This window comes from Gopherus evgoodei, chromosome 2 (genome assembly GCF_007399415.2).
Source record: "Gopherus evgoodei ecotype Sinaloan lineage chromosome 2, rGopEvg1_v1.p, whole genome shotgun sequence".
NCBI classification, from domain to species: domain Eukaryota; kingdom Metazoa; phylum Chordata; order Testudines; family Testudinidae; genus Gopherus; species Gopherus evgoodei.
In genome coordinates, this window is record NC_044323.1 from 90,520,032 (window position 1) to 90,543,855 (window position 23,824).

General features: G+C 40.5%; 1 protein-coding gene across 5 annotated transcripts in view; it reads right to left on the minus strand.

Annotated features, from left to right (window-relative positions):
* The window catches only part of DPY19L1 (dpy-19 like C-mannosyltransferase 1), a 102,579-nt gene that overhangs the window by 59,158 nt on the left and 19,597 nt on the right, over window positions 1-23,824 (minus strand). For all 5 annotated transcript variants that reach the window (XR_003998885.1, XM_030551348.1, XM_030551346.1 and 2 more), the window contains exons 8-11: window positions 14,891-14,948; window positions 7,792-7,883; window positions 4,430-4,529; window positions 455-532 (exon numbers count right to left, since the gene is read on the minus strand). Coding sequence is in view for 4 of the 5 variants with exons in the window: in XM_030551348.1 (XP_030407208.1) it covers window positions 455-532; window positions 4,430-4,529; window positions 7,792-7,883; window positions 14,891-14,948 (328 nt within the window). In the remaining variant the exon portion in view is untranslated. The remainder of the gene's footprint in view (window positions 1-454; window positions 533-4,429; window positions 4,530-7,791; window positions 7,884-14,890; window positions 14,949-23,824) is intronic.

Consider the following 23,824-nt stretch of genomic DNA (forward strand, 5'->3'; position numbering starts at 1 on the left):
GGCCATGATATTGTAGCAGAAGTGAACATAGCTCTTTCATTAAAGGGAAAACAAGTCAGCACACTGTTAATGATTTAGGATATTAAAATACTTGGTTTACATTTACCTATTTGTCTAATCACAAAAATATTTATGTATTAGCAAGACGTTTAGAAAATATCTACTTCTAAGACAGATGAAAAATGTTGGTCTACCAAGTTTGACAGTATTCTTTTAAAACCAGCAGATTTTTCTTTCTTTCCAATACATAATTAGCAAAGGCAGATAGTGTTCTATTTTAAAAAGTCATTTTTGTGCATCTCAAGGTCTGTGTATGGACAGGGGTCTATTCCTTTTTCGCTTCACTCTTAATCTGACAGTAACTCTTTACACTCACAACTAATCAAAATGTCTAAAACTAGCTTCTCTTGACTAGCTGGTTTGACTAGATTAATTTTTTTAAAGGAAGTATTACCATATGTGCACAAAGTATCTTCTGTAACTTGAGAGAGTCAATGTAACCCACAACATACACAGCAAATAATGAGGCTATCTGGAATTAAAAAGAGAAGATTAAACTAATTGAAAACTATACATTCATACAGCATAAATACGTTATTCAGCAATAACCCACAAGCATCTGTAGCTCCTTTTAATGGCTAAAGGCCTATCAATTTTTGCAATGGCTTATTTTGAAAGAAGGTGGGGCTGTGTATAACACCCAAAGAATACAAAATAACACAAACATTTCAAGAATAAGATTTAAATTAAAAGAAAAAGTTGCTTTACTAATGTTAACGATCCCCACTTGTATTAATAATTTGCTCTTAGATAGTACCTCCCATTTCCTGATAAAAGAGCATTCATTATTATTAGTCTAAAAATCAGGAAATATTATCTCCACTTTACTGACGAGGAAAATGAGGCACAGAAATAAAGTGACTGCCCAAGGTCATGCATGACGTTTTTGGCAATGCTAGGAACCAAATTCAGTTCTCCAAAGTTCCTGTCCACTGTCTTAACCAGCAGAGCACCCCTGCTGCCTCTGCCTTGATATTCTGAAAAACGAAGGTCATTTTATCAAACATTTTTAAAATAAACATGAAACATTTTTGGTGGCCACCTGCAACTAATTTTCTTCTTTGTGGTTAGGAGACCCATCCAGCCTTGCCCAGATTGTTTCATTCAAAAGCAGCACTTGCTACTTCAAAATACAGCAGCCCAAAATAGATGGGAGAGAAGAAAAGCTCCTGCATTCCAGGCACCTTGGGTTGACAAGGAGAAGAGAGAGAGAGAAGGGCATCCCTGCTCCTCAAAAATACAAGAAAAGCTGAGGACACAAATACTTGTGGGGGAGAGCATCGGGAATAATTCTACCAATTACTTCTCCACATTATCCTCTTATCCAGTTATTCATTCATCTCCCAGCTTTTAATTTAAGAGTCATGGGTATTTTGCACCCTAGCTCAGGATAGCAGATGCTTAGGAAGGTATGAGTGCTTTTTCTATGCCTCTCATTCTAACCCCAACTTCTTCAGGATGATATTTAATGCAGCAGCTTGTTGTCTGCAGACCCAAATAGGGAGCAAGACTTCTGCTTCCAAAAGGGACAATTACCTAGAGTCCAGAATGCATTAAAAGTCACACATCGTTTAAAACAAAGAACCTGACATGGGTTAGTAATTAATTCACCATGTCCCTATATTTTATTTATTTTTAAGAATGAAGTCAGTCATTGCAGCAACGCTTTGAATCAAGTAATCAAAGCACTTGCACTTAGAAGCTACACACAAAGAGTAATTTTTCAGTGGGGAAGCTAGATATGATGACCAATGCTTTGTGCTGTGAAATCTAAGCCCTTACTTTTCCTAATCTACCTCCTATTGACTGAAAAATTGCTAAAAGCCCTGATTACAGAATTTTTTTTTTAAATCTGTGCTAATTAGCACTTCTGGGCTTACATTTTTCTCTAATTCAAATGCATAAAGATAAGTATGTGCTGACTAGAGATATATTTAACAGACACTTTTAAACTACATTATATACTCCTGGGGGAAGTCTGTGCCACTGCATATGCGCAGAATTCATTCCCCCCACAGATTTCTTTGCCTCCCCATCATTTTTTGCGGGGAAGCAAAGGGAAGCCACGGGAAGCCACAAGAGCGGTCACATGCCAGCATGGTTTCCAGTGCCCAGAGCAGCTGGCAGAGACGTAAATCTCCAAAGGGGTTGGGGTGGGGATGCCCATAGGCATAGTTTGGGGAGCACAGTCCCCTCAGATGCAAGGCATAGGGGTATGCAGGGTCACATGCCACTGCCCCACCCCCCATTTCTGTGAGCACAGAGCTGCCTGGATGAAGAAGGGTTCCGCTACGGCTAGCGGACTCTGCAGCTGGATGCCATCTCCTGAGTCGTAGCGCTGGTCGGGTTCCCCTTCTGCATGCTGGAAGCCATCTTGTTTTCTGTACAATGGTGAGTTTCCACAGTGGGACAGGGCAAGAGAGGTGGATTGGGGCAGGAGAAATGGGAGAAAGGGGGTGGGAATAGGCATTGGAGAAGGAAGGAGGATGAAGGAGTTGTGAGAGAGGAATGTGGGACTTAAGGGAGAGGGATAGTGGCAGTGGATAGTGGGAAGAGAAAGGGGAAAGGGATAGGACATGGGGAAGAGGGGGAGCTCATCATGCAGCATTCCCTCAGCAGCAGCACTGGAGCTCCCCATTAAGCAGGCCCATCAAACCCTCACTCCATCGAGCCCCACCCCTTCTGCACCTGGACCACCCTAATGAGCCCCCCACACCCAGACTCCCACCTCAATGAGTCCCACTCCCCCAACACCCAGACCCTCTTGCTGAGCCCCCACACCTAAACCACCCCTGCCAAGCACAATCCCACCATACCCAGACGGCCCCTGCTGAGCCCCAACCACCTTCACCTGGATCCCCTGCAGAGTCCCATTGTCCCTGCACCCGAACCCCCCCCAACAAGCTCTTGTGCATCCAGATCCCACACTGAGCCACCCACTCCCAGACTGCCCCACACAGAACTCTCTCACCCCACACCTGGGTTCCCCCAAACTAAGCCCCGCCCCACTTGTATCCTGGCGGGCTGAGCCAGCCTGCCCATCCCTGGAGTGCCTAGCACAGAGGGACAGGACCCCACGGTGTTTCTGGGACTGGCCCAACCCTTGCGCTGTGTCAGGGTTGGATGCACCCTCATCACCGAGTCCCTGTCCTGGGGGGAGGAAGGGAGGGCTCCAGAGTGATCTTCCACTTCCATCCAGCAAGTGGCCTGTGCTCCCCACTGCCATGTTGGAGCCTCCAGATCTATTTATTAACAAATAAAATTTGCAGCGTTTTAAAATATTGTGCACAGAATTTTTATTTTTTGGCATAGAATTCCCTCTGGAGTACTTAAATCAGACAAGTTCTTTGCTGCTGTCAGACAGTAATTACTGTACCTGGTGGCAATAGGTACACCAAAAGTCAACACTATCCATGTAAAATTCATGCTGGAATATTATATGTTAAACATAAAAAAAAAATTTCCAAGACATTTTAAAATAGTTCCCTATTTGTATTAATCACCTTAGTTTATTAACATAATTTTGTAATTTTAATAAATTGATTGTACTCAGATTTTTATTTTTACTTTTTAGACTTCAAACAATTTGGGCAGTGAAAGTAAACATGTTAATTTCACTTTCTGGTTCTAACGATTGGGAGTTTTTTCTTAATATATGCATTTCTAGGACTAAAAGGCAAATTACTTAAATTTCCATGCCTAAAAATTTTTGTAACTGAAATATTTTATTAGTATCATAAAACATTTGTTTTCATATATGGTTTTGCAAAACTACATTTGGACTATTTCTGTTTCTCTGGAGGCAGAAAAATCTGGGAAGGGCTCAAAGTGGGCAGGCCTATGCTCAAATAAGGACAAACATTCCGGTATACTTTCCATCACCTTAGAGAAAAAAACCCACAGTTAAGATTGTGGGACAAGAAGGGGACAATTTTGAAATAAACTTTGGAGCTGTTAGGACAGCATTGAATGTGATGGTGCAATATGAACCAGGGAGCAAGAGAAGTTTGGCTGCTGCATTCTGGACTCTGTTTAGAGAACAGATATCCAGAATGAACGTAAAACCAAATTTTGGTTACTGTGCTACAAAATGACAATGGTAGATAAAACACATCAGAAGTCCTATGAATTCATTTGACTGTAGAAAGCAGTTAATTTATCTAAAGAAGATAAAGATTCTACCTGAATCAAAGTTTGGCAATGAACTACACATTTGTCTAAACATACAGTGTATAGTGTAATACTATAAAGCTTGAACTTATTAATCTGAAACTACATACACACTATGCTATCATCCCATGTACAGGAACAGAGGCGTGTTTAATAGATCCATGAATATTTTGGTGATATTCAATAAAAATTGTCTTACTTGTGTCAGAAGGACAAACTGAGCAAACTGCCAGGGAAGCATGAAAAAGACATTAGAAACACACAGTGCAATCAAGCTTCCTCTATTAATATTCGGAGTCCTTAGGAAAAAAGAAATAGAATAGATACCAGTAAGTTAAACTATAATAGGCTTTTGCATTTCATCCAAAAAAGCATCAGAGAATAGTATCAAAAAATTAAAAATTGCCTTGTAACTGGACTTGCAATATAAATTGACAACGGTGAACAAAACAGTTTAAGTAACTTTTGTATTAATTTCCATGAGAATATATAATATAAGAATAATTAAAATAATTAATTCTGACCCTTGTTATTTCATAGCTTACCTTTTGAAATAAAAGAAGAAGTTGAAGTAAACAAAAAAGTGCTGAGTGACCCCACTAAGCAAGCCATAAAGAACATTCATCTCAAAAACTGTAACATTTAGTTTAGAATTCCTTTCAGGCTTTATGAAGTGTTCCAACTCTTCAGATGTCTCTAAAGGAGCCCAGACTGCCTCATTCTCATTGATGACATGACAGCCAGATGCATTACTCAAGTGACACAGACATATTTTGTGCAATACTTCTAGTATAGTATTATAAACACAGGGGATATATCAATGGTATTTGCTAACAACAGTTCAGAATTTGACCTCACCATATATCATTACTTAACCTTCACTTGTCTACCCACCTATGGCGAAATGAAAATATGGCAATTATTTGGGACTATATAGGGCTCTGTCCTCAAGGGTTACTGGCATCAGAAAAAGGTATGTCTATGGGAAAAAGAGTAGAAACTTTCTTGCCAATCTGTAACAGTCTGGGGAAACTGAGGCAACCACCTATGAGGTTTGAAGACTTCCAAGGAAGGACAATCAGTTCCATAAATGAAGAAGAAAACTGCTTTCATGGAATATAATGCTAAAAAGAGATGAAAGCCCAGCTCATTCAGACTAAACTGTTCCATCTGCTAGAAGACAAGAAATAAACTAGATAACTCAGCTGCAGCCAGACTTTATATTGGGGTCTAATGTCACAAAATTCTTTAATGTCATCTATCAGGAGGATTATAGTTATAATCACTTGTGTGAATTGACCCATATGTCCTTCCTTGGAAGTTCCTGAACTTCTTGAATGGTTTCCCATTTTCCCAAACTGCTGCAAGTCAGCAGGAAAGTTTTCTACTCCTTCTCCAACAGACATGCTCCTCTGTGATGCCAATGACGCCTGAGAGCAAGGCCACGAATGGTTGCCATGCTTCCACTCCTCCACAAGAAGACAATTGGGGATGAAATTATATATGAGGCTACGAGGCAGGTGAGGCAATAACTGTAGCTAGTTGACACATTCTAATACTCTCATCTGAATTTGCACTGACCCATGGTGTCCTCTGATTCCATTTTTCTATTACCTCAGTGACCAAACAAATACTTCATAATGAAAAAGCATCAAAGTTTCAAAATGCCCCCATGGATTTCTGTCAGAGTGACAGGGACCACAAATTAAAAGTTCCATGGAAGAGCCATCTTCTGGCCATCTTTCATCTGCTGTGGAGAAATGGAACCTTGCCAACCAGCTGGAAGGACGGTATTGTGATCTCACTTTATAAGGGCAACGGACTGAGCAGTGAATGTAAGAGCTACAGACCGATCACCTTATTGTCCATGACAGGGAAGGTGTTTGCAAATGTTCTGCTGGCACGTTTGGAGCCCCTGCTCAGTGTTGCTCTCAACAATCAGGCTTAATGAGGAACAGTTCCACATTAGATGACACCAGCCCTCCGCTTGTTGTCAGAGATACACCATGAGTTCAAAACCCCCTGCACGTAGCATACATCTACCTTACGGCTGCATTTGATTCAGCTGACCAAGTCGCACTATAGAAGGCCTTAAAGGGCATAGGTGTCCCAATCACTTTGCTGGACTTCATTAGCAAGCTACATAATGGAACTACTGCCCATGTACATCTGGAGAATCGGATGTCAGCACCTTTTAAATCAGTATTTGGTGTCATGAAGGGCTGTGTCTTGGCCCTACACTCTTTTGTTGGGCAATGGATTTCATAATGAAGTTTCCTTTGGACTTCAGAATAAGCAGATATCAGGAATAAAATCCCTTCCTCCATATGGCCCCTAACTGCACCAGAGTCTGCACTTCCTGAATTAGTATAACCTTGTGAGAGTTGTCTGTGAAAAGGGTCAGGGAAGGGGGCAGGAGAAACAGTGAATTGCAGGGTATATCCCAGTTCCAGTATGCTTTGAGTATCTGACGTAATGTGGGTCCAGGCATTTAAGTAGTGGGACAACTTGTTGCCAAAGGGAGAAAAGATGTCTGGGAGTGGGTTACTGCCCTCAACCAAAGAATCAAAAAGACTGCTTGGAAGTGTAAAGTTGTCTCAAGGTCACAGAAATTGAAGGAGGTTGAGACAGTGGTCTCTTCTTTTGAGACCTAGGATGCCTTCTAGAGCTTTTGGGCTGTCTCACTGGGTAGTACAGATACCTCTGCTGGGTCTGATTGATTTTAGGGTTATCCTGGAATCTTTTAGTGTTCAGAGCTTCCTCTGTTTTGCCCCAAAACAAATCTGAACCTTCAGAGGGTGTGGGACTTCAGCTGGTACACTCGATACCTGCTGCCATGAAACAGGGTGCATAGTGATGGCTGTCACGAGTTGCTGAGTCTGTTTCATCTAGCACAACCTCTGGAGAGGAGTGGGCAAACAACCCTCACTTATAAAAACCTTAAATTCCTTGTTCACTTTATCAAGTAGCTTATTCTGAAATTTAGGTCTCTAAAGCACAAAGGGGAAGTGTGAGGCATTCAGACATGTTATGACAACTGATGACGGGTGGAGAACGGGGGGGGGAAGGGAGGGCAGCTCTGCCCACCTCCTCCTTTATGCTCTTGGCAATTAGCAAAAGCACACGAAGGGTTCGTGAGCCTTGCCCCAAAAAGTGTAATGCTATGGGAAAAAAAGTTATCCAACTCTGGTGCACTGGTGCCCAAACATCTAGGGTGAAATGACAAGGGCAAACACTCAAAGAATCATATATATGATTTCTGGTTTGTACAGTAAGGCTGTGTCTAAACTAGGAGTTTATTTCATTACCAGTGTTACCAACCCCAATGTAGCTCCACTAGCCCAGTGTTAAAAATGTTGTGATAATGGGAGCCTACCCTAAACCACTAGTATCACTATTACTACCAGTGGTGGAGACCCTTTGGTGTTAGCAATAATGGGTAATGTTTGAGGGAAAAAAACTAGTATATATAAGATCATAGCCTCTAAATAAATGCACTGTCTCAGGGATTCTGTGTTTTAACTCTTCACTCTTAATAACCACACATAAATTGGAAGCTACCTGAGAATGTAGGTCAAAAGCAACATCTGAAGCACAAGGAATGGGTATGAGAAACTTTCACGGAGGGGTGGAGTCCACATCACACGCGTGCACTGAAAATAAGAACTGAATTAGTTCATAGTATGTTCTGCTACATTTTAATTTTTTCCCCGCAATGAATTTATCAACTATGAAAACTGAAATGGTACAAAAACAAAGTAGATGAAGACTCAGTCATAAGTCAACGAAACGTGTCATAAGACAAGATACAAGAGATGGAAGAAAGGAGCATGCATGCTTGAGTGAAGATGCAGCTTTGGGTCTCTAATGGTTGGGGCAAGAAGGGTTTAACCACTACTACTGGCTCCTTCTCTTGATATTAGAGAACTGCAGTGGGAATGATATCTTACTCTTGCAAAAACAAAAATCTGACAGCCTGGGAGCAGTTTTATCCACCAAGAACAAAGATGCCGAAGTAACACAGGTTCTCCTCACCTCCACTTATTTATTATGGCCATATCTTGCAATCCCTTATTTACAAAAACAGTCTTTGCTGAAATCAATTAATTATGCATATGAATAAGGACTACTCAAACAACAAGACTGTGACTAGCTAATACAGCAACGCATAAAAGAGTGCAGGGGAACAGAGTGAGGCCAACACAACTGTATGCCTACGTTAAGTCTCCCACACTGTGGCTCAGGCATGGAGAGAAGAAAGCAGACACTGTGCACCCAACAGCTGTGCAGAATGTACAGAAACTTGACTTTGCCCATCAACACACAAGCCAGTAACATTGAGCAGCTGAAACTAAGTGTACCTGTTACATGGCTGCTGTAAATTACTCCCCCCATCGCAGAGCAAGTGATTAGAAGGTAAACCAATTGTGATTGAACCACAGTTTCTTCTCAGAATGCTCTTGGGGTAGCAAAGCATGTGCCACCTCATATGTGCTAGGTTGAGCCTTTAGGTTCAGCCCTATATAAGGATTTGCAGAAATCAGATCCTTGGTTTTCAAAAGTCAGTTCCACCCAGGAGTTAACTAAAACTTTATATATTTGAATATTTCTTTGCAACATTTTTCCATTTCAAATTAATGTTATTGTGCAATTATGCACAAGAGGCTTCATGTTACTTCAACTTTTGAAAGATGTTCCTTCTTGTATATTAGCAATTTAACTGTGTTAGAAAATTTATGTTTGAAAGAAACCTGCTGTAAGATGTACTACAAATTCAATACAGTATCTAAATATAAAATCTTTTAATAACATGAAATATACAAGCAAAGCTAGAAGAAAGGTTTAATTACCAACAAACAGCTATCAGGTACTTATTTTCCCATCCAAAATTTTAAAAGTAATCTTGAACAGACAAAGTACATCTTTCCTTTATATGCATTTACTGTGGCAATGGAAGGGGAAAGACTTTAGTGGACTTCTACTAATACTGAGACTTTTACTGAGGAACTGCTGGTACAATCAAAGGGTTTCTATGGACTTTTATTCTCACATTAACTTACATATCAGCAATATTCTCTCTCCACCCCCATCTGTGTCTGTCTTGATCAATAACTGATTAGACTGCATAAAGTATGGTAGCATTTAGTCTGCAGCAAGATTATGTGTATCTTAACCAACAGGGGCCTAAGTTCCCCCCTAAATTTGATGATAGTCTCCAATCACACTTAAGAGGCCAATTAGTGCTATATGTACTATGCTTCTACACAGCAGCAATTCCCAATATCAGAAAAAACAGTGAAACAGAGTACGAGCCCAAAAGCAGCTCAAACTTGGCAGAACATGGAGGAACAAATTTAAGTCATCAGATGTCCTCTACTAACATGCAAGACAGGAGGATACAGAGTTCAAGGGACAGATGCTGTGCAAAGGAGGCAGGAGACAGGTAGAGAATTTAAACAGAGGAAGTGCTTTAATCAAGGGAAGAGAACAAAATCCAGATTTAAGGAATGAAAATGATTATGAAATATTAAAACATCAGCTGAAAAAAGGAAGCACACACAGATGGAATAATAAGAACAAGCTGTTGAAAACGGAGGCAAAACTAGAAAATAAAAAGTTTATTGAAAAGAAGATATGAAGAAAAGAAAAACATTTTAAAGTGCAGTTCCACTCAGTATAGTGACTAAACACAACACTGTGCTGCTCCATGTTTGTCCCTAATTTCCAAATCAAGTGTGTTCAATTGACAGATTTTCCCCCCCTCTCCTTTTTATTTATTTTAACTGTCAGTCATGCAAACAACTCCTGATCAGGGTCAGCCTGAATTCTCTCTGACTCTTGCATCACTGAAGTAATAAAAGGATCTTTAGAGAAAATTATTTCCCAGTTTATAACTGTTCATCCAGATAACCTTCAGATTAAACCCTGAGTAATATCTGTATAACCTCATTAGTCTTCAAATGATTTTTAACAGGTGTAATCAAGTGGAACTTAGTAAACAATTCTTTTAAGAATTAGCAAGCAGGAACTGAATCACGCTCACTCTCAGCTGTATTGACTCTGCAGCACAAAAAGCTTATTTTTTTTGGTGAAGTAAGTGATATTATGTTAAAAGCGCATATACTGTTATGTGCTTTCATTTTTTAGTTATTTTTTTGAGAGTACAGCCACACTTAAAATGTACCTAACTTGCAAGATACAGAAAGAAAAAAGTAGTAAAAGCAAAAATGATACATAGGATGAGCAACCAAAAAAAGAGAGCATTTACCTTATTGCTATATTGACTTTACCATGAGTTGTGCCATTTTCCTATGCTTGAAATGTAATATCACTGTAAGGTAAATGTTTCTTTTTCAAGATAGCCCAAAGCAGCACATTAATATTTTATTTTATGCCAAACAGCTATTTGATATCTCATACACACACACGTATGTGATTCCTTTAGCATTTTGTTGAAGCCGTTACACTGTTAATCTGTGATCAAGGACAATGGCACCCACAGTTCTATGCATGTTACACATGGTGCATGCCATTGGCAGAGAACTCAGGGCTCAGGCTGCTGAAAGGTGCGGCTGGGAAAGGTGCCAATGGGGAGCCCTGGCAAAGAAGCCAGGCCCACAGCAGCAGAAAGAAGGAGCAGTGTTGGCTACCTCACTGCCCACTCAGATTTGGCCCTGCAGCCCGTCATGACAGTGAGGCAGACGATCAGATCAATATTGAGTGAGTGGCATTGCAACCTGGTGCATGGGAGTCACAGTGCCACTGAAGTTTGGCCCGTGGCTTCTCTGTCACGACAGGCAGACCTCAGGGTCAAAACTGAGTTGGCAGTGGAGTAACCAGCACTGCTCCACCTCACCACAGCTGGCATCTGCATCAGGGCTCCCATACAAGGGGCCTTCTTAGTTTTGCCCCACTTCCAGTGGCTGTCTCTCCTCTGCTCTTCCCGCAGGACTCACTAGCAACAGCCTCAAGACCTGCTAGTACAGGGAGATGTGGTCAGTGCCCACATACGGGAGCTGGCCAGGAGAAAGGGGAGGCCTGAAGGAGGCAGACACAAAGGGCTTTGGTTTTATGAATTTTGTGAAAAATTTCTGTGTGCACCTCTAAAGAAGGAACTAATTGGAAAAGTCAAAGGACAGTGGTTAACTTCCACGGTGGGGTGCGGCACATTTATACCTGTCTGCTACCCTTAGGAATCAGACGTTTTTAGAACTTGAGAAGCTGTGCCAGTCCCACACAAGTGAGAATCCTGCACAAATGGTATCTTCAGAGAATAATTATTTTTGAACTTCCATTTGAAAGATATTTTATTAGCCATTTAACTCCTCGGGTTTTTAATTACTCTTAAAAACAAGACTGTTTCAATAACATCTGTCATCCATTATCAAATAGTTAAAGAAGCTCTAATACCTTTACCAAGCTCATAGACCTTTACCAAGCTCAGCTGAGAAAACTGGAAAAGGCAAAACTAGTTTCAACTCAGGATGGAGCCATATTGCAACTAGATTCAATCTGAACGACAAGACACAAAGGTAAGCCAGGCAAACAACTATTACTAACCCTCCGTACCTGTTGTTCTTCAAGGTGTGTTGCACATCTTGAAGTTGTACCTGCCCAGCAGGCCTTCTGGTTTGCGATCCTAAGCTGCAAACCCCCAGTAGAATAAACCTTTCTTACCTAATAAATCCAATTTCTTGGGGTCCTTTGCTATAGGTGTTGCACCTTGATGCCATGCCTTTCTCTTCCATTGGTAGCAGATACCACCAGGGAGCCAGGTGCGGAGGGGTAAGATGAGTGTACAAGAACTCACAGCTATGGGCAGGCACGAAGTATTTCCGCTTAGCTTTTTTTAATATGGGGGGGGAAGGGAAGCAGGAGTCTGCCACAGGGCTTTAATGGGGTCCATAATGGCCTCATTAAGAGGTAGGGCTACTTTTGATGGGCCTGCCACCACTAAAACATCAACTAGACTATGGGAGGACTCCTTCACTTCCTCTTGGTGAGCCCTATAGTCATCCTGGGGAGGTGACATGCCCGCTCCTGACACGGCCTCATCAGGGGAGGAGGAGGCCAGAACCAGCTGAGGACACTCTTCTTCCCTTTCCACATTGGAGGGTCCTGCAGAACCAGTTCCTGAAACTCAGCACTGAGTTTGGTACCCAAGTCTGGACTGGGCGTTGCACAATGGGGTGGTGGTGCTCTTCTTTCGGAGGCCACCAAATAGCAGCATCTTGAATAGGATCACTTAATTGAGGGAAACCCCCACAGGTTCCAAAAGGTACTCAGTGCCAAATCTGACCAGCTCAGCTTGGAGGAAGGTCTCAACACTGCCTCCATGAGTAAAAACTTCAGCCTGGCCTCCTCGTTCTTCTTCATGCGATCTGGCAGCCATCCCTGATGTGCGCCTCTCCCCAGCACTTCAGGCAACTAGCGTATGAGTCACTTGGAGATACAACATTGTTGCAGGAGGCAAAGAGTTAGAAGCCCAGTGACCAGACATGCCTCAGCACCAGGTAACGGACCAAACTCCACTAACTAGCTGACCCTGACACAAACCACACCAAATTGACTAAAAACTGACTATTTACAACTATATACAATTATAGGAAAAGGAAGACCACTGAGAAAGCTTGCTGAAGCAAGAATAATTCCAGTGATTGTCATGGGCAGTAAGAAGGATCTGAGGAAGTGCAATGTCGGCTGGGTGCTTTATACAGGCACTATGTGTGCACAGCACCCCAGAGGACACTTGAGCTGCCCCAGTGGGTACCACTGAGGGGAAAATCTCTGATGACTGTGCTCAGGGCACGCAAACACCTACAGTGCAATGCACACATACAATCACTCAAAGAGCACCACGTTTCTAAGTAAAAAACCAGAAACATAGCCAAAGGGCACTTAAAATCATTTATTCTTTCAAAACTCAAGAAATGACAATAATGGTAGGAAAAAAATCAGATATTTTGGATTAAACAAATTTTTCTAAAGCTTTTTTCAAAAGCTTAGCATTATTTTTCTGCACAGACAGACAGTTTCTAAATGATATGTTGCCTGATAAAGACTATAGTATACTAAATATTAGTATACTGACAGAAAATACATTCAACTGCGGCTATCTGAACCCTGAATTATCTATTATGTATTCACTATCTACCCTTCCTGACTTTCAGATAACTAAAATGATATTGTATAAAGCAAACTTGCTCTATTTGTGTGTTTCTGAAGAAAGATATATTTTGTTTTGTAAAATTATGAGGGATTGTTAGAGGAGGTATCTGGAAGGATACTGATGGGCAACAGCGGTAATTGTCAAACAAACAAATTCATTGTGAGAGTGATTTTTAGAGGTCTGTACATGCATCTTGAGATTGAAAGGTGCAGTTTTTTAAACTGCAGGAGAAATAAATAAATATTCTAGACGTCAGAATGAACACTTTTATTTATGAAATCTCTACTGACCAGAGGGTTCAAGCCACATTTCCAAGATGTTAAAACACCTAAAGATGCAAGTTCTCAGTGACATTTTCAAAAGCACCTATGCTGGTGAGGCACCTCACCTACTCACACGCTTTTGAAAATTCTACCAGGTGCCTACTTGCATCTTTAGCCACCTAAATACCTTTGAAAATGTGGTCTAAGTGCTGTATAGAATAACAAAACCGTATGAATATACATCAAACAACTCTATGTTCGGCACAAGAAAGTTAATGCAACATTAGGGACACATTTTAATAGTGCCAGTGATGGTATTCAAAGCTACAATTTTTGTTCTTACAGCAACAGTAACTATGCAAACATAGTTTGAAATCCTGGCCTCTAAGAAGTCAATGGGAATTTTCCCCACTGACTTCATGGGGGCTAGGGATTTCACACATAGTGTTGTCTTCTGAATTTACTTCTTGGGTGGAGATGGAAATCAGTTTTTAGCTTCCTAATTTTTGTGCAATTAAAATCTCAACCTGACATATACATCAGGATATGTTTCTCCACAACCCATTTCCTATACCATCTCCCTTATACTTCAGAGGGAGAAAAGGGAAATCAGAAGAATATTATTCAAACAAAAACCACCAACTACACTTTCATGGAAAGCTCTCACAATTATATTCAGATAAACTTGCATGGATTATATTATTAGGCAATAAGAATGCTATTTATCTAAATTCAGTTTAAGGGCATTTAGAACAAACTAACCAAGAATGTTAAGCCAGCCTCAGAAAATAAGAAATGACTAACTAGTATTCATGTTTCTAGGTTACAACATTTCTTATATGTTCTACCTTCCCTCATTAAAAAAAAGTTAGCTGAAAGAGAAATAACATCAGTGCACAATATTAGTTACTGAGATTGATGTTTAGTTATGAGGGAGTTTAAAATAGGGGATTTCTATTAAGGAGTTTATCCACACGTATGTATATGGGAAGTGAAAACTGAAATTCAGTGAAAAAAAAGCTGTTTCTATAATGGTATCTTAAATACCACAAAAAGTTTACATTCACAGGTACTTTCAAAATACTGCATATTTTTCTTTTCAATAATGTTTTCTTACCTTTAAGCATAGGCTAAGATATAAACTACAAGCATTCTCTATTTTCAAGTAAAAATCATACACTTGATTTAGTCTAAAACAATCAAAAATGTCAAAGTCTAAAAGACCTACCTCCCCATGATTGAAAAAGTAGCACAATACCGTAACTAGGCCTCCTAGACGGCTCCCACTGTGAAAAGAAAATGAAAAGTGAGTGCAACAGAATTTCATAACGTTCAAATAATATCTTCCGAAACCCAAAATCACAAGATTTGTCCACACCCCAGAATATTTAATCTTTCACTTTTAAACCCACAGTGACAGACTTTTATATATATATATTTTTTTTTTTTTTGAGGGGAGGAGGTAGAAGAGAGAATTATAATGTAAACCAGTTAAGAGCCTAGATAGGCAGCCCATATTAGATTTAGAACAGTCCACCCTTGCTCTGCACCCTTGTATTGCATCTCTTTCCTGCAGAACTCCTCTGAATTTTCCTTACCATTAATACACATCCAGTGGAATAATCTGGTTACCTAGCTCTACTGCAGGCTTTCCTCTTAGACCAATATTTTTAGAGGCAGCAACTAATTATCTGTTGGTCTTTAAGGTGCCACCGGACTCCTCGGTTTTTTTGCAACTAAATTAGGTGTTCCTCATTTTCTGAGTGTCCAAAACTTGACATATCCAGAGCCTGATTTTCAGAAGTGCTGAGCATTTGCAACTTCAGCTGATGTCAACAGGAGCAGCAGATTCTCAGCACCTCTGGGGAAAAAAAATAATCGGGTCCTAGGTGTCTCAGTTTGGGCACCCAAAAAATGGACACTCAAAGTTGGTGGACACTTTTGCAAATTTTGGTCTGAATCTGTGCCTTGTGATGAACTGGGGCTCTCTCTGTACAACTTATGAATTCTGGTTGATATTGTGAAGTTCTATTACAAAAACCTGATGTATTATGAGTACCTATATGTATACAGATACTATTGCTGACAGGTCCTATAGCAGTTACACACCAGACAGATACCATGAGGAATGTTTACGACTCAATGACTAAAGCTGTGAGTCTGTCACAGAGGTCTCAGAAGTCATGGATTCTGTGACTATCCTGGACCTCCGTGACTTCTGCAGTGGCGCCAGTGCGACTGACCTGCCACTGCTGGGGCAGTCTTGGGCCAACCCCCACCCCCGCAATGCTCCTGGGCTGCCAGCGAGCACCGTGGCACCCCTCTCCAGAGCACCTGAGATTTAGTTATATATAGTACAAGTCATGGACAGGTCACAGATCGTGAATTTTTGTTTATTGCCCGTGACCTGTCCATGATTTTTGCTAAAAATACCCATGACTAGATCTTAGCCTTATCAATGACCATGTTCAGGTGCAAACACCTGGGACAATGGGCAAGCTGCACTCTTAAAAAAACCATGTTAGCTGACTCCTCAGAAAGGAGAGGGGAAGGGAGAAGCAGTGCAAACTTACCAGTAGAAGAACAGGCCAGCTGACCAGGAGGGGTTTAAACATACAGGCACACAGGAACAAAGGGTGTGACAGGAAGAGGAAGCCTGGGGAATGAGGAAGGTTGCACAAGCTGGGTATATAAGAGGAAGAAATGCAGGCTGCTGCATATGGATAGTCTGAGGAGGGGGCTTCCTGAATGCCTGCTGCCTTCTGTACCCATATGGTTCCCCAAAGGCTCACAAAGGAAGGGTGAGCTAGTGAGGAATATTGTGGTTTCAGATGTTTGTTATTTTGTCTGACCTGTACTATCTGGTGCTTTACATGATTAAGTAAAGAGCATAAATGTGTTAGGGCCTGTGCAATGTATGAGTGTGTGTTCAGTTTCACAACTGCTGCACGTTCCTGAGAGTTAAAACGTAACTAGAAGCTTCACATCTTTTGGGAGGAGTCCTTGGAGAAGGGTATGTTTAAGTAACTGGGTTATCTCAGGGGCCAGCATTCGTCAGGGGGCCTAGGACAGATGAACTGAGATCCATCCTTTCCATGAAAGCATAACAGACTGAGTCTGTGCCCAGGAAATGTGCCAGAGGAGCCAAAGGAGGAAACAGGGCTGCAGCCCACTGAGACCTTGTAAGAATCCAGAGCAGCAGAGGCTTGGATTTCACTCACAACAGCCCTAGTGAGTGGCATGAGGTGCCATTTGCTAGGATATGACACACCTCATTTTCCCATTTGTAAAGTGAGGGATAATATTTCCATACTTCAGAGGCATTAAGATGATAAATTCATTAACGTTTGGGAGGCACTCAAGTGGCCATGCTAATGGACACCACAGAAAAGTTCACGAAAAAAAAGCAATGTCATATTCATCGCAGCATTTGGATGGCATGAAGTAAATGAGGAATGGGTTGAGTATAAAGTATAAAGAGAAATCATTACCAGCTGCCTCCTTTGCTGAGCACAGTACATCCTGTGCCTTGAATGAGATGTAAATAGATTGTCATAATGAATATACGCAAGGGGCAGAATTAAGATTGCTCTGACTACATGAAATACTTCGCAGCCTTCTCATCGTTCTTTCACATTTTTTCTAAATGGAGTATAATACAAACAGAGTTCCATGGGAGTGGAGTCATGTGAAAACCATCAGCCTATAAGCTAAATTATCTCTTTCCTCAGCAATGACAGAATGCACAAAAGCCTAACTGAAAACCTGTAACAAAGGCTCAGTCCGGCCATTATGATCATCTAGTCTGACCTCCTTTGCAGGACACAGTACTCCACCCACTCAATTCCTGTAAGTCCTCAAATCATGATTTAAAGACTTCAAGTTACAGAGAATTCAACATTTACACTAGTTTAAACCTGCAAGTGACCTGTACACCAGTGCAAGTGACCTGTGCTGTAGAGGAAGACAAAAACAAAAACGAAAAAAACAGGATCTCTGCCAATCTGACCCAGTGGAAAATTCCTTTCCAAACACAAATATGGCAATTAGTTAGACCCCTGAGCATGTGGGCAAGACCTACCAGCCAGACACCTAGGAAAGAATTCTCTGTAATAACTCAGAGCCCTCCCCATTTAGTGTCCCGTCTCCAGCTGTTAGGGATTTTTGCTACTGGCAGTCGCAGATGGGCCACATGCCTTTGTAGGCAGTTCCATCAGACCATGCCTTTAATAAACTTATCCAGCTCAGTCTTGAGGTCAGTTAGGATTTATCCCCACTGCTCCCCTTGGAGGACTGTTTCAGAACTTCATTCCTCTAATGGTTACAAATCTTCACCTAATTTCGAGCCTAAAGTTGCTGATGGCCAGTTTATATCCATCTGTTCTTGTGGCCACATGGGCACTTATGTTAATTAATTTCTTTCCCTCCCTGGTATTTATTCCTCTGATGTATTTAGAGAGAGCAATCATATCTCCCCTCAGCCTTCTTTTGTTTAGGCTAAACAAGCCAAGCTCTTTGAGTCTCCTCTCATAATGTAGGTTTTCCTTTCCTTGGATCATATCTGTTCCCTTCTCTGCACCTGTTCTAGCTTGAATTCATCTTTCTTAAACATGGGAGAGAACAATTGCACACAGTATTCCAGTGGTACTAACACTTCTCTCAATCTCTCTACTGGAAATGCCTTGCCTGATGCATTCCAGGACTGCATTAGCCTTTTTCTCGGCCCCATCACATCGATGGCTCATAGTCATCTGTGATCAATCAAAACACCCAGGTCTTTCTCCTCCGTCACTTCCAACTGATACATCCCCAGCTTATAGCAAACATTCTTGTTCTCAGTTACTAAATTCATGACCTTACACTTTGCACTATTAAACTTCATTCTATTTTTATTACTCCAGTTTACAAGGTCATCCAGATCTTCTTGTAGGATTTTCTAGTCCTCCTCTGTTTTGCCAATACCTCTCAACTTTGTGTTATCCACAAATTTTATTAGCACACTCCTTGCTATTGTCAAAAATAAGACTACATTTTTAGCTTGAAGCCTACCCAGTCATATGTTCTGGAACACCTGCCAACTGAAATTATATTCAAAATTATTTCATAGTTTTATTCATGGTTCAAAGTATTGCATACCTTCTGAAAATTCAGACTGATAAACTGTGCAAAGTGGAAACAGTTTTCATTTGAAGACAGATTTTAGAGTTTATAGAACATGATAAATGCTCACAGAAGATCTAAATGACTTCAAAGTTTCATTTACAAACATGTATCCAAACAAAACACTAAAAGGTATAAAGGTCAGCACAAAGACAACAGTAGCGGTGCCGAATATATATAAATAACATTGATATCTTCCACACTAATAGAAATTTCTGCTACAATTAATGATAGCAAGTGTTTGCAAAGGCATCTGGATATATGTTGAGAAAGAATACTAGTCAAAACCTGTCAATTGTTTGATATTTTAAGTCAGAAGCTAAAAAGCAAAGACTGCATCTGAAAAACCAACAAGATTTGCAAAATTTATGATTGAAAGCAGTGTCCAGCTGAGTAGATACAAGTAGTGTAGCTCCGTTGACTTCAGCAGAGTTATGCCGATTTATACCAGCTGAAGGATCTGGCCCCACTTTCATAGCTAACTGGTTGAAAATAGTGAGTAATTTTCCATCCATAATAGAAATTGCTTTATTGAGAACCTGAGTAACAGGTTTACAATTTCTAAATTAGCAGAAATGGAAATTAGAATGTACACTTTATCAACACTCTGAAAAAATATAACTATTTTGCAAACCTGTTGTGGAAAAATTGTGTAATTCAGGTGATATTAATATTGATTTCTGGCTTTCCAAAGTTAACCAAACCATATGGTTTTCTGTGAAACAAGGTATACAAGCAGAAGTGAGAAAGAACATGTGTTATCATTCAAGATATAGCGCATGAGTGAAAAATTAAAAACAAAGGAAAAACTAGCAATAGCACTGAAGCAAAGAATAATCCTAGGATTTTGTAACTGAGCCATGTGCACAGACATTCACATTTTATAGCATAGCCAGTGGTGATGGGATGAAGCAATGGACGGTTCTGAGGAATATTAATGGGAGAAAGGAACTTTGCAACACACCAACTGCACGCTGCCAATTCAAAGCCAGAGGCAATCCAAGACCTGTTTATTGGCTTCCACAAAACTAATTTTGTGGTCACAGCCTATTCTGACAGAAATGTAATCATATTGTCAGAAAATATCACCACAATAAACAAACAAACCAAAAAAAAAAAAAACCCCACACATATCCTTGATACCAGACTCAACTGCAAGGTCAAAGTCTGAATGGTCATGGATACAGAAGACCCTCTTAATCACAAGGCAATCTGTCCCGATCAGAGTTGAAGCAAGCTGACAGGGCAGTTGGGGATCTTGTACTGTTAATGCTTTAGTTGTACCTCTTATATAGAGGACTTCAGTTTTCAGGACCATTATTTCTGTACTTTTCATTAGCACTAAATTCTCTCTCATGAGTTAAAGGAATAATGAAAGAAGATTAAAGGAAACAAGACAAACAAGAGAAAGCAGTAGAATCTGGGAATACTTAAGTCACCATATTCCAATATGGATTTAACAAATATAAATAGGAAAATTAAGTTTTCCACAACTCTATATTGGGCAGAGTAACACCCTGTATACAATATTGTAACTACATATGGTTCTCTTCATGTATGTGTAAGTTTTTGGGGAATGTGATGGGTGTCCACCCCACACTCACCCTGAAGGGATTAATGGAGGCCAGATGGGCCAATTAACTATTAGGCTGAAGGTTGACAGGAAAGCCCTTAATAGGGGAAGCTCACCTGTGAGGGAACAGGCAGAACTTCTATAAAACCAGGAAGCTGACAGCAGGAAAGAGACAACAGGAAGGTAGTCTGCAGTCACTCCCTGGGAGAAGGGAGGTGGGTTTGGGAGCTAGAGAGACAAGTAGCCCAAGGTTGCTCCCTGGGAGAAGGGTGTTGAGAAGCTAGGAAACCCACAAGAGTGGGGAGAGCCAGGAGGTAAAAATGCAGCCCAAGGAGTAAACAGCATGGTTGGGGACTGAGCAGACTTTGGCTGTGTGTTGTACAGACCCTTGGCTGGAACCTGGTGCAGAGGGCAGGCCTAGGTTCCCTTACCCACTACTGGGGAAGTGGCACTGGTGGGGCAGTGAAATGGAAGATTCCCTCGGTCATTGTGGGAGTGACAGAGACTATGAAGGACTATATCTCGGAAGGGGGTGAAAAACAGTGAATGAGCTGGCAGGAGGGCCAAGCCACGAAGAGAATATCGTGGTTCCAGGAGCAAGAGAGGAGCTACAGACCAGAGAGAGGAGAGAGAGAGAGATATGGAGTGACAGCGTGAGACTGTAGGAAGTGTCACTGACCTCATAAGCTAATTCCCAGAGGCTAGGACAAGGCCATTCAAGCTTATTAGCGAGTGGAGCATCTTGTCACAGGGAAAGAGGGTTAATGAAATCATGACAGTCTTCTCCAGACTGTTGGGCTCCTCTACATTAAAATACAAAAGCAACATTTACGAACACACATACAAAAGAATAGTAAATGTCTATCCATCTCTGTCTCTCACACACGCCTCCTCCCTACCTCTTGGGAAGAAGGAGGATGCTGTCTATCTGTGATATCAGTCTCTGCCTAGTAAGTGTGACAAATGGGGGGCGGCTTCTGAGTGAGAGAATAAACTCAATTTTTGTCCTCCATATATATCAGACATTCCTAGTTTCTCCAAGGCACTGTCTTGCAACTCTACCCTTTCTTCCACAGCAGCCTGGCAATTACAAGGGGCATATCCACATCACTCTACATGACTTTTCCAATCCCCATTTTGGATCTTTTTCACCAAAGATGAGAAAGCACCTGCCTTTCCTCATTGTTCTGCCAAGGATAAACAGCAGAGTGAAACTGACATGATTACCTATGCTAGTGCTGCACATAAGGTTTCAATTAGGTTTCACTTCGTAGAACTATGAGCGGTAGCAGAGGTATGGTGGTATTGTGGCTGCAGATGCATGATAATGTATATATTCAGTCAGCTAATATTTCCAAAGTTATCTTTGCAACCAGAAGGCCTAGATATTATTTTTAGTGAAATCTTTACACAATTCTGGGAAAGGGGTGGCAGTGATCCTCCTCTCTTTTCAGAAAAGCCTTCTATTAACCCACAGTGAATAGGTGAGAAAATTTTTCAATCCCATCAACATTAGTCTGATATATCCTAACACCTGGGTGTACTTGCTGTTATAATGTGAAGCTTAAGTAAACAAAAACAAATCAATAAAATACAAAAAAAAGACTATAACCAAAATATTAAAGGCTGTCTGAAAATGTATTTTTCTTTTAAACTTAATAATCAAATGCCCAAACAGAAAATGGCATTTGAGCTACTTAAATATGCTTTTTCTACAATATTTTTAATGATTACCCTTCACCTTCTTCTCATGTGACACCTGCGTGTGCTCATCAGATTGTCATATCCACAACAAAATATTGCTAGAACATGCATGCTACTGAAAAAAAAAACCACCACCATCTCCGTCCCCACCCCTCCCACACCCTTTCCTATGCTTAATATTCTATTCCTACAAGGCAAACATCAGAAAAATTTAAGGGGAAAGTTACAAGCTATCTATGTGGAACAACTGTCTGCAAGTTCAGTTTTTAAATGTTTTGATAAATATCTGATACCTTATTTTATATCCCATAAAACTGGGATAGAAGGTACAATATTAGTTTTGTGTTCTAAATTGAACTGATGAATTACCAATTTGATAGGGAAAGCAAAAAATATGGAAGGCCGCAGTTTTTCTGAGTACTTATCTGAAAGTAAGTCACCAGATAATTTTCAAACACCGCCTTCTAGGAGATTAAAGGAACAATAATAAAAAAAAAATTAAACTTCTCTGTTTAACACAACCAACTACATTTCAATATTAGCATTTTTGTGCCAATGATCTCTTATACCTAATCTAGGATTCTGGTACCTAACTTTCACTCTTAAGGAAAAATAGCCAACATTATAATTAAAGTCTTAAATTAGTTTTCACATTTCTTGTACACAACATACATTTGCAACTCTTAGATGTTGCATCTTGAAAACCTGAGGCTAAGATGGACGTTACTTTTTGTGATTAACCATTTAGAAGGGGCCTATAATTGACTGAACTGACTTTTGTTGGCTCTAGAGTCTCATTTGTTCAACAGAAAAACTTAAGGGCCTGATTCACTACTCCAGTTTTACATCAAAGTGACTCGATTGAAATAAAATCCAGTGGTTTCAGTGGAGTAACAGCAGCAGATAATTGAAGTGCAACTGTACTCACAGTGCAACACCCAGCTTACTGATGCATCAAGAACAAGTATCTCCTATCTGCAATATCCCAGAGAAACTGCCAGTATCCAACAGAATACTAATACAGTATTTCAAAGGAAAATTGCCAATGCAGAATAGTCAGAAAGGAAAGTAGTATTGTGTGTCCAAACATGAACAATGTTTCAACTAAGAGGGAAACTTCCTTCTGGGTGTTGAAATGGACTCCTGATACCAATACTTTCAGTGTTACAAAGCTGAGCCAAAAAACAAAGAAATTTCTCACCCAGAATATCCAAAGTCATTGATCATTGAATTTCCTCATAAATTGACTAATATGTGAGTATATTATATTAATATGAATAGTGAGCTACAGTAGAGTGGTAATACCTAGATCAAACTTTTTGGTGACAGAAGCCCAGGCCTCCTTCATTGAGGTCAGTCTGAGTTCTTGCCAGTACCTTCAACTTAGGGTGACCAGACAGCAAATGTGAAAAATTGGGACGGGGTGAGGAGTAAAAGGAGCCTATATAAGAGATCCAAAAATCTGGACTGTTCCTATAAAATCAGGACATCTGGTCACCCTACATCAACAAGACCACAAATGATCCCCATACTTGTTGCTTTTATGTTATAATTTTGTTACTCTATATTCCCTCTATTATTTCCCCCCCAAAAAACCCAAAGTTGCTGCAAATAAACACCATACTAACATTCGATGACTTTGTTAGCATGGTATTGTTTGACAAAAATCATCTTCACATTAAACCACTTGAACAAACCTAAAGACCAAACAAATTTGTTTTAAAG